This window comes from Poecilia reticulata, chromosome 21, assembly GCF_904066995.2.
Source record: "Poecilia reticulata chromosome 21, P_reticulata-male-v2, whole genome shotgun sequence".
Lineage (NCBI taxonomy): Eukaryota > Metazoa > Chordata > Actinopteri > Cyprinodontiformes > Poeciliidae > Poecilia > Poecilia reticulata.
In genome coordinates, this window is record NC_088850.1 from 14,524,520 (window position 1) to 14,536,695 (window position 12,176).

A 12,176-nucleotide genomic window follows, 5' to 3' on the forward strand; every position below is an offset into this window, starting at 1 on the left:
AATTTCAGTTGGAAACCCAACTCGTGAGAAGAGCTGTATGAGACAGAAGGCAACTGCTTTAGCTTTTATTGATTTCAAAGGAAAAACCTCTGGATACTTTGTAGCATAATCCAGGATCACCAACATGTAACGATTACCTGATTTACTTCTTTCTAGGGGACCAACGATGTCCATTCCCAGCCGTTCAAACGGGGTGTTAATGATTGGTAAAGACTGGAGAGGAGCTCTGGGGGAATTCTTAGGGAAGACTTTTGGCACTGAGGGCAGCTTTTGCAGAACAGAGCCACATCAGATCGTATTCCAGGCCAATCAAAATATTTTCTGATGCGGGCCATTGTCTTGTGTTGTCCAAGATGACCAGCCCATGGAATGGAATGTCCTAAAGACAGCACTACCTTCTGGACTGGTTCAGGAACCACCAACTGCACTGCTGACCCCTGCTGACGATATAGGATGCCATCGTTCAGAAAAAATTCCCCCAGGCCGTTCAAACCTCGTTCAGGACGTGTATTTCCCTCTGCTTTCTGAAATAAAGATGTCAGAGCTGGATCCCTGTGCTGCATTTCTCTGATGTCCGTGGGGATTTTAAACCCCAAAGGTAACTCAGGCTCAGAGCTAAAAGGTGATTTAACAACAGTGTGTTGAAATTTCTCTTGCCGTCGCTGTCTGCGGGACTTGCGAGACTTCCCGGGTGTGGTCTCCAGGTCCGCATCATAAAAAGGCAAGGCGCAGAGTGGTTGTATAAACTCCTCTCTCCTTTTAGCTCCAAATCTGGTTAATGCAACATTGCACATATTGCTGGAATTCAATAAATCACATAACACAGGCAGATCTTGACCCAGTACTGCAGGAAATGGCAGATTCTCAGCCACACCAATATTTAGAAGATAAAGTTGGTCTTGTACTTTAATATACAAGTCTGCTGTTTGATATGACAACTCATCCCCATGAATGCAGCGGACAGGAATTGTTTCCACATTAACTTTATTTGCTGGAACAAAGTCTCTGTGCACCAGGGTTTGGGTACTTCCTGAGTCAATGAGTGCCTTTAATTGTTTACCCTCAACTTCAATTGAGGTCGTCCTTAAACCAAACGCCACTTTAGAGTCCACACTTTGTCTGGGCACAAAACACATTTGTGTTATCTTTGTGGAGTTCTTCGGGCACATTGGTTTTGTGTGTCCTTCCATCCCACACAGATAACAAATCACCGTCTTGGCTGGGACTCTTAATGGTTCATTCAATGACTGGACCTTTAGAGGTTTACTCACCCCTGTCTTTTGGTAATAGGGAACAGGTCTTGCAACCTCCCTCATTTTCCATGCTTTTTGACTCCAGGGTTGTCCTTTTTTTCGTGCTGCCACAAACACGTCAGCCAGCTGTGCAGCCTCTGCAGCCGACTTTGGGTTATGTTCTTTAATCCATATCTGCAACTCAGGAGACAGCATTCTTAAGTATTGTTCCAAAATGATTATTTCACCGACCTCATGCACAGTTTTTTGTCTTGGCATCACCCACTTTCCATATAACTCCTTCAATCTTGCATACAATTCTTTTGGATTCTCCTCAGGTTTTACTTCCAATGATCGAAATCTCAATCTGTATGTTTCAGGATTAATGTCGTACTTTTGAAGCACCGCTTCTTTAACTTTATCATACTCCAAAGAGTCATCCATATCCATGTGAACATACGCACCTCTTGCTTTGCCAGTGAGTAATGGAATCAGATAAAAAACCCAATCTGCTTTTTTCCACCGGCAAACTAGAGCCATGCGTTCAAATGTTGTTAGAAAATGTTCAATGTCATCCTCATCCATCAGTTTTTCAAGTCTCGGTTCATGAGAGTAAAACTGACCTGAGGGAGCATGCCTTTGCTCATTATTACAGCAGGTGGGCTCATCACCTTCATTTGATTCTACATCAGATTGTTGAGACTCATCCAATTGAAGCTCACGAGCAGGGTTGGTACGCGCTTGCACTTCCACCTGTAGCAGCTGAAATTGGTGTCGCAATGCTCTGAAGCACTGTTCCTGCCGATTAAACTCCTCCCTTCGTCTTGCTTCCTGGGCTTCCTGCTGGCCCATATGAGAACGAAGAATGGAAATCACTTCTGATATTGTGGGTTCCTTACCCTCATTACTATCCACCCCTCCAGAGGCTCCATTTTCCTCTCCAACTTGCTCCTCCATTCCGACAGGCTGGTTTTGAGGTTCTCCTTTTTGTCCTTTGGCACTCCTTCCTGCTCTTTGCATGGCTTGGTAAGGGGAGAGGGCTACAAAAAAAAAAAAAATAACTGGTGCCTTTAACTGCAAGATCCCACTCCTGACACCACTGTGATGGACCGAGCAGTAAAGGAACAGCCAGGCACCAGTTTTAAGTCAAAAATAATTGTTTTTTATTTAACCCAAACAACACTTGGGTAAATAATAGAAAAAATGACAAAAATTGGGCCCATAAAAGAGGTCAAAGTAACAGACATCAACTCATAATAACTCAAACAAACAGACCTAACTAACACAGACAAAAGGGGAAACTTAAATACTGGCTGATCAGGCCACATACAACACACTAAGGGGAAAATACACAAAACCTAACTGAAACTAACAGAAAAATCCCATTCCCCCCCCTCTGGATGATGAGTAGTGGTATGAACCAATTTGCAGTCTCAGCTGGCTTGCTCCACCCCATCTCCACCTCTCTGCTCTCCTAAAGGATTGGAGCAGCCAGCCCTGAGGAAACTCAAAACCAAACAAAGGTTAAATCAAGCAAAACACAACAATGTAGACTAAAATGTGCGCACTTATTCCAGAATACAATGCCATGTGTTGCCTTCTAAACAAAAACCAGTTATTCTGTAAATTGAATCCTAGACTTAAAGAAACCCAAATATAAGTGAGGTGAACCCATTTGTAGTGAGAGTGAATGTGAACCTGTTGCGTGTGGTGAAAGTGAATGTTACCACATTTGTGTGGCTGTCACTGCAGCCATCACAGAGCCATTGATGTTATTACCACAGCTCCCACACAAACCTTTCCAGCCACCTCTGGCCCCAGTCCAACCATGGCCACAGTTCCCAGGCCAGCCCCCAAAAGTCCCACAGACAGAAATCCCACCCAAAGAACTGATTGTAGAATTAAAATCACTTGTGTTTTTGTGCCTTCTTCTGCACCACCTGAACCCAAACCAACAAAAAAACCCAAAATTGCCACAAAAACAGAGTAGAAGAAGATCCTCTCCAACAATTTGCACCTGGTTTTAGATTCTGGTTTTGGTGGCGACCTTACTTTTAGAGCTCGTCGTAGAGCAAAGAAAACGATGATGGTGAGTCCCATACAGAAGAAACCAAGTATGGCACCCAATCGTCCAAACATAACACTGGCGTACAGAGTGGTGAAGATGATTAACAGAGCTGTTGTCATGTCATTGATGTTGGAGTACGAGTACACGATAAGAACCAAAGTGCCCTGAACCATGATGTAGATCCAAGGTGGTATGATGCCCTCCAACCCTCCGGTAACGACTGCACCCAATGCGACTGATGCCCCGGACATGGCTCCAGTCAACCACGGCAGGGTCACTCCTGCTTTATTGAGCAGCTTCAGCACCATGGCACTGAGGAGGAAACCCAGTCCAAGAGAAAGGAGCGCTGATGTAAACACCAGGCATGCTGCCACGACCGCTACACCGGTTGAACCAGCACGTCCAGCAGCTCGAGTGGCAGCGTTCAGCAGAGTGACGTCTTCAGTCAGAGAGGGCTTGACTGCGTATGAGGCAGCTTGTCCGAACACAAAACCAGCTGCTGCACTTCCGAGGAGGGTCTTCACCACACGGAAAGAACCTAAAGACAAAATTCTGTTATTTTATGCTATTCAAACTACTATTTAATTTCTACATTAAAATGTTTATGCTATTTAGAACTGCTTTATGGAAAAGGTATAAAATTATTACCCTTAAAACAACCTCCTCAATAGATCTGTTCACAATATTTTTTTACATTTTTGTTGATGAATTTCACTAAATAAATTAATTAATTAATTAAGCAGAGTCCTAACTGCTCCAGTAAAAATTTTACTCACTGGTTCACCAGAAGATGTATAAACATTTTTAGATTCTTCATTAAGTGGTTTAAATATCATTTTCATTTGAATCAGTACTATTTATAGGCAAAGGTCCCAGATAACAAAGGGATTTTTTTGTTTTTCATTTGAACAGATTTTACTAAAATGGATATTTATTCATGGCAAAAATGGTTTTGCGTCAATAACAGAAAGATAAAAATGCATGAATGATATTTTAATGTGATTGTTACCTGAATAATGAAAATCCTCAAGTATCTAATAATGGCGTTATGTAGCAGAGCTTATATGCAGTGTTTTGAAAAGAGTATTTTTTGGGGGAAAAAAGTCTGACATCCATCAGTTTGGAAATGGGACAGTAAGCAAAACATCATGAGAGGCATTGTCCACAAATGGGGAAAAAACATTACGCAGTGGTAAGTCTTCCCAGCAAGCCCACCGAAATTAGTCCAAAAACACCATTGGCAGCTCATCCAGATTTGTCCCAGAACCCAGAAAAACATCATTGGTCCGGACAAGCTTTGGCCCTTAATGAATGAAATCACTTAAGTTTTTATTTTTATAGGTTATTTTTGTCTGAAATAAATATATTATTTTATTCCACAGGGCATTAATTATTTTTCGAAACTGGTATAAGTTTTTGACCAAACTGAAAATCTTGTCTTAATTTGTTTGTGAATCAAAATTGAAAGTTCAGGACACTTGGATTGACTCTGGAATTTCATATCTTGATTTTAGACTTGACTTGATATTTGATCGTAAAGATTTAAACCTTACTTTTCAAAACAAAGCCACTCATCTGACTCTGTGGTAGAGTTGGTAAGCAACTGATGTGAAGTATTTGCAACTATGTCACATACAACATATTCAACTAAAACTGATAATCTATAATCAATACCCCATTAAGAATGCTTACAAATGACTTTGTTCCAAAGTTTGACGGTCCTTCCATATTTCTTGTATTATCTCCCAGTTTCAATTTTGTTCAAATCTGTTCTTGTTACATTAAGATGAAAGTAGAATATGTCTGAATAGTTCCACGCTGAAACCTAAAACCAGGAAGTTTGTCTGCTGTACAAAAGAAAAGCAAGCATTTCAGTGGACCATATCAGCACAGCTGCTGCTCTGCAACTAACACGCCACCAAACAGATCTCATATTCAGCTTTCACTGCGTCTGAGGTTGTGTGTGAAGTTCAGGATAGCGTTATCATCTTACCCAGGCTTGTTTCTGCCATTTCTCCCTGAGCTGTGTGCACCTCACTGACATTACAAGCTCTTCCGGTTCATGGTTAGACGTCAGACGATCTCACGGTGAGAGGAGCCAATCAGAAAAAAGATACCAGCTCCTGTGTCTTTACCACGTGACCACCTCACTCTTGCCCACATTTATATGAATGTTTCCTTTATTAAAATAAAAATAATGTGCTTAGAAAGGTTTATTTATGATGTTGAGCATCATTACAGTAAGATAAATAATAATTTCAAAAACTAATAAAAAAAGTTTGAACTACCACGGCACGAGTCAGACAACAATGCCAGACGGTCATTTCCATTCCCTAAATTTTAATTACATTTATAACATAAACTTGTTAAAACAATTTTATTGGCTAAATTTTTGTGAACGAATAAACAAATATTCGTAAATATCTTATGTATTAGTGCGCCCCCTATTGGATAGGCTTCCGCCTTCCCCCCGCCCTCCCTCAAAGTAATAAAAGAATTGTTTGAGCAATAATAGAGAACAAGCATGATAAAATCAACAATGTGACTTGATTCCTAATTTTTCACACAGTTTGATTTTGATTTGCACGAAAATAACAAAATCTTGTCACTTAATGCAAACATGAAACATTGCCTCAAAAGGCAATTTACGCAGGTTACTTGTCATGATGCAATACTTTCAGTTGCCACTACATGCAAACGCTGAAAAAGGAAACTATTTCCCATAATTTTTCTCTCTCTAGCCATTCTAAAAAGTTATGAGGAAACGATTGTCGTTTCATAGTATTATAGCATAGTTTACATTATTATGTAAGAATTTTGTTTTAGATTGGGAGAATGTTGATTTTGGTTCTCACAAGTATTAGCCCCCCACCCCCTCAAAAGAAAAAGAACAAAACAAGCCAGCAAGCAAAAATAATAAAAAACTAAGGAAAATGAATCATGTTGCTGAATCATGTTGCTATATATATATAACACTTAAGTGTTTAAGTGTTTCCTTTATTTTATATATATATATATATATATATATATATATATATATATATATATATATATATATATATATATATATATATATAGTTTTGATCTGCCCTTATGACTAGGGCAGATCAAAACTATAAATCTGATCCCATTTTATATTATTTAATTCCTACATGTAAATACAATAAGAATACATTTTTAATGCTTTTTAAATTTGATCCGAAAAATGATATGAATTAAAATGATCTATTTTACTTCAAATACCGCTTGACAAAGCTTGTTTTATTTCAATTTGTTATAATAAACATCAATAAGCGACATCCAGTCTTACTTGTTCTAATTTCCGGTGTATGGTCACCTGACAGCAGAAGTCACGTGAGTACCACTTCCGTGTTTACGGGAGCGACTCCGGATAACTGATGTGTCTGTGCCTTGCGTTTTTCAGACACTTAACTTCTGAGCAAGGTGAAGACTAAAGCAGAAACCAATATAAGAAGAATATCGACAGCGGCTTTGGCTCAACAGTAAGTTTACAGTTTTACTTTCATTCTTAAGAATTACTTAAAAAAGTTGTTATAACGAGAAAGTATGTCTATTTTTATCCACATTACTTCCCTAAATATTACTAATTTAAAAAAAATAAGTGCAGCTATTGCGCAGTGTTGTTTTTTTGTCGCAGCATTTAGACTTGCACTACAAAATCCGAAGTTTTTGATGGTCAAATAACAGCTAAACACATCACAATGAAAATTGTCACTCAGCAGGTTGGTGTTGCTTGCTGCTCCCAATCAGCTGAGACTCACGAGGTTTAAGGTGTCTGTCAAGGTTAAACACACCTTGAAAATATCATCACACCATCGATGTGTAAATAGCTGTTTGGTGTTGATGTAATCCAGCACATTGCATGTACTGTTCTTGCAAAATTATTTAAACCTCTTATGTTCATGAAAAGGTCCGATGCTTGTTTTTTTGTAGTCTGTGTACATTAATTGTGATTTATGATGCAAAACACTTTGTGGCTTTGTCTGTGAAGGGTGCTTTATAAATAAACTTAGTGTAATTTATTAAAATTTCATGTACAAAAACTAGTTGATTGTGAATAATGTGATAAATGTGGGATTAAATCTTGATACTATTCTGATATTAATTACATTTCTTATGACTAGGGCAGATCAAAACTAAACTTTCACCAAAGTACATGAAGACGCCGTATACATTTGAAGGCTGCACATCACCCTTAAACACTCCATCCTCAATGTGAAATTCGGTGGTGGCAGCATCATGTCGTAGGACTACTTTCTTTTCAATTGGGATAGGCAAGTGGTCAGACTTGATGGGATGGTGGATGGGATATAATATAGGACAATCATTGAAGAAAACATGTTACAGACTGTTAAAGACCTGAGACAGAGAGGAAGATTAACCTTTCAGCAGGACAACAGTTCTTCAACATTCACCCAATGAAATGGTTTAGATGAAAGCAAATCCATGTGCTGAAGTTGTCCTAAAGCCAACTGAGAATCTTTGACTCCTAATCAACTGAGCAGGAGCTGTTTTCTAAGCATAAATGGAAAAAAAAAAACTTCCCAAGAGGTGAAAAAGCAGTGGAGACAAAACCCAAAAGTAGAGCAGCTGCAATTGCAGCAAAAGGTGCAAGCTCAGCTTTTTATTTGTAAAAAATGTTGATTACCATGCATTTTTCCCCTGTACTTTGGTCTATCATATAAAATCCCAATGACAGTTTGCAGCTGAAGCCTAACAATAGTGCAAAAAGGATTTTTTGTATGTTATAGCTTTCTATTCTTAGTTATGGTTTTCTGTTTTTCTTTCATTCATGCATCACCTATATAATCAGATTTTCCTTTTTTTCACTTCAGGAATGCATTTCGCTGTGCTCATTTTTGCCTCTGTGGCCACCATGACCACCTTCGCCCTTGATAATGGACTGATGAGAACTCCTCCAATGGGCTGGTTGGCATGGGAACGATTCCGCTGTGACATTGACTGCACAAACGACCCAAAGAACTGCATCAGGCAAGCAGGCTTTTCATAAATGAGCACGCCTAAAATAACGTTAGATCATGACCTTAGAACATTTCTTCACACAGAAGCAGTCAAGCAATGTTCAATAAACAGAAACGTGTGTCTTTTAATTGTAATAGTGGATGGAAACTTTATTCAAATGCAGCATAAATTCATTAGACGTTTACAAACCGTACATCTTGTTCGGGTCGGTGCTGAACGTTGCTGTCCTTCCTCCCTCCAGTGAGAATCTGTTTATAGACATGGCGGACAGACTCTACGAGGACGGCTGGAAGGAACTGGGCTACGTCTACGTGAACATAGATGACTGCTGGGCGTCCATGGACAGAGACAAAGATGGACGGCTGCAGGCTGACCCTAATAGGTATAGTTTGGACACATTGAGACAGGCGTGCTCTTTTGTAAAAACAACATTATCGTCTCCAGGCGAATCAAACAAAAGGAGTGGCAGTGCAACAGTTTCACAATCCCAGCAAAGTGCATTTGTCTGTAGCTTTCCTGCAGGTATCTTCAAATTAGAGTGGGTAGAAGTGTGATAAAAACAATAACCTTTGAGATCTGTGGGAAGCTGTGATAAGTGCCTGACCTACTTTTTAATAAATGAAAACATATTGCTCTCTTATGACTGTGTGATCAAGACCTTAGCAACTAGCATTGTTGGCAACATGGAAAACCTGGACTTGTTTAACAGTTTCAGCAGGTAATGTTTAATTTCCTATGTTAAAAAAAATCAGGTTTCCGGGGGGAATCAATAAGCTGGCGCGCTACATGCATGACAGAGGCCTCAAACTGGGCATCTATGGGGACATGGGCACCCACACCTGCGGGGGGTACCCCGGGACGACGGTGGATAAGATTGATGTAGATGCTCAGACATTCGCTGACTGGGAAGTGGACATGCTTAAATTTGATGGCTGTTACTCCAATGCTGTCGAGCAGGAGCTGGGTAAGAAAACATGAGTCATTAGTTTAATGGTATGAATTCGGAGGCGATTCACCATCTGATATTAATTGACTCTTATTGCTTTTCCTGGCAGGTTATCCTCTGATGTCAAAGGCTTTAAACGCAACGGGCCGCCCCATTGGCTACTCCTGCAGCTGGCCTGCTTACCAGGGTGGACTTCCACCAAAGGTGTTTAACGCTGGCAAATGTTTCGAACACCGTGTTCTAGTACAATCAGGAAACGTTTTATAGCTATATCCCTGCTTTAGACATGTCTCTTTTCTTTGGCCTTTGAGACAATCTGAGGTGTTGACTATGTTGTCCGGTATTCTATTATTTTTACTATTTCTTGTATATACTATTGCGATTATTAATTTACTGATTGATTATATATGTATTATGTGATTGTGTACAGCACTTTGGTCCTGTGGGTGTATAACTTGCTCGATAAATATAATTGGTATGAAATGGTATGGTGATTTAATAACGTGAATGCTATTGATGTCTCAGGTGAATTACACTCAGCTCGGGCAGATCTGCAACCTCTGGCGTAACTATGGCGACATCCAGGACTCTTGGAGCAGTGTGCTGAGCATTGCCGATTGGTTTTTTGAAAACCAGGATGTCCTGGCACCAGCAGCCGGACCTGGAAGATGGAACGACCCTGACATGGTTTGTCCCACCGGCCTAATAAACGTTACTGTTTTCCGATTATTTTTCCATCCATTGTTACTTACTTAGTTTTAGTGTGTTACTCAGTTCCTTGTTACATATTAAGTTAGTTTCTTAGGTATATACTAGTCATTTTGCTACTTAGTTACTCATAAGTTACTTAGTTACATTCTTATTTCTTACAAACTTAGTTAGAAAGAAACCTAGTTGCTTCTTTAGCAACATATTGGTATTAAATTTTTATTTTTTTTACTTCCTCAATCCAAATATACTCAGTTAGTGATTGTTAGTTTGTTACTTATATCTAAACTTGCCTACTTAAGTATTACTTACTGAATGACTTGATTACTTATTTTCCTGCTTACTTAGTTACTTAATTAACAAGTTCTTTGGGTAGTTACTTCCAGACTTTGGTTTTTGTTATTTTAGTATTTAAAGCTTAACTACAGTGGGATTAGCCACATTAAACATATTTCCAGCTTTTGTATTTATACTTTAAACTTTGAGTAAAGAGCCATGGGAACTCTTGAAAGCTGGAGTCCAGAAACGTGTTGTTTACTGAAATGTCTAGGAACTCAGTGTCTCTGTTTATGACGCGGTCAGGCTCATAATGACAGGTGTCAAAAAGGTCTGAATTTCTACTAATAAATGTAATCCCTCTTAATTGTGTGATCATGTTCTTGCTCCCACCAGCTGGTTATCGGAGATTTTGGTCTCAGTATGGACCAGTCTCGTTCTCAGATGGCTTTGTGGGCAATCATGGCGGCTCCCCTGTTCATGTCCAACGACCTTCGCACAATCAGCAGCGGAGCCCGGAGCATCCTTCAAAACAAGATGATCATCAGCATCAACCAGGACCCCCTGGGTATCCAGGGGAGACGCATTCTCAAGGTGTGAATTGGTGCTGCTGTTTTGCCATTGGCTGTGAGGAAAACAAGACGGATATGACAATGAAAAGCGTCTTCTCGTCTCATTGTCAATGAAATTGCTTTCCGTCTTCCAGGAGAAGTCTGGCATCGAGGTGTACTGGCGCCCCCTGTCAAACAACGCCAGCGCTTTAGTGTTCTTCAGCCGCCGTAACGACATGCCCTATCGCTACCAAACCTCCTTGAGCAAACTCAACTACACCACTGGCAGCTACAAGGTAGGTCTCAGAGATTTGGTTTTTCACTGTTTAATAGTACGAGGTTGTAACTCAAGCTTTAACAGGAGATGTTTTTTCTTCCAAGAATCAATTCTGTTTTCTGTGTTTTTTTTGTTGTTGTTTTTTTCAAGGTGACTGATGTCTACACTGACCAGACTGATGTGCTAAAAGACTCCACTGAGTTTGTGGTTTCAGTGAACCCAACAGGTGTGGTCATGTGGTATGTCTCAGCGCCCGGCAAACTGCAGTACCACCCATTTATCAGAGGGAACAAACTCCACAGACAAACCTATGATGTAAAGCAAAACAACTTCCTTTGAGATTTGATTATCTCTTAGTATCTTTAGGGGTTTGGCCTTGGTGACGTTGTCCCTGCTGGGTCTGTTTTGCTGCAACCACACATGATATTTCTGCATGAGTTTGTTTCTCTACCTCAGAACGATTCAGGTTTAATTTTAACTTTTTTTTTTTTTTAATAAAATATAAACTTTTATAATAACAAATCGGGTTTGGTTTATAAGGTCTTATTAAAACACGAGATTATATTCTAGGTAGTGATTTTATTATCTCACATACAAGGCTTTTAAAAGAAGAATTACGATCTGATCTGTCTAGTTTTTTTTTTTCTTAGCAAATTGTCTTTCTCAAAGAACTAAAGCACTGACAATTATGGGTACCATATGCAATTATCACTATTGTTTTTCTTTAGAATTATATTTAGATAGTTGTCAATAAGGTTTTGCCAAAATTGTCAAATTTTCTAAATCTTTTTGGAATAAAAAGGAATTTTATAAGAAGTATTTCTTTGACTTATTGTTTTTTTTTCATCAGGAAGTTTCAGGAATAGGAATCCTTTGCACTTATTTTACTGCTGTAACAGATTTTCTCTGAAATTCAGTAAACTGTAAAATGTTTTAGTGTACTTCTGAAATGTTAACCAGGTGTAGACATTAAATGTAGCTTAAGTTTAACTAAATCAAAGCAGACTTAAAGAAAATCTTTGTAAAGGATGCACAACTAGTTAAAATACCTGGAGCCCATGGATATAGTGCTCTGCGTATTTAAAATTAAAATGGGTATAATATTTTAATAGCA

At 39.2% G+C, this 12,176-nt stretch overlaps 1 protein-coding gene across 1 annotated transcript; it reads left to right on the forward strand.

Annotated features, from left to right (window-relative positions):
* Positions 1–6,650: 6,650 nt before the first annotated feature.
* naga (N-acetylgalactosaminidase, alpha) lies at positions 6,651–11,883 on the forward strand. The gene is made up of 9 exons (XM_008398030.3): positions 6,651–6,803; positions 8,157–8,313; positions 8,546–8,686; positions 9,057–9,268; positions 9,360–9,454; positions 9,776–9,937; positions 10,631–10,828; positions 10,941–11,081; positions 11,213–11,883. Exons 2-9 carry the CDS (start codon positions 8,159–8,161, stop codon positions 11,399–11,401), a joined length of 1,293 nt encoding a protein of 430 aa, XP_008396252.2. The 5' UTR covers positions 6,651–6,803; positions 8,157–8,158; the 3' UTR covers positions 11,402–11,883.
* Positions 11,884–12,176: the final 293 nt, after the last annotated feature.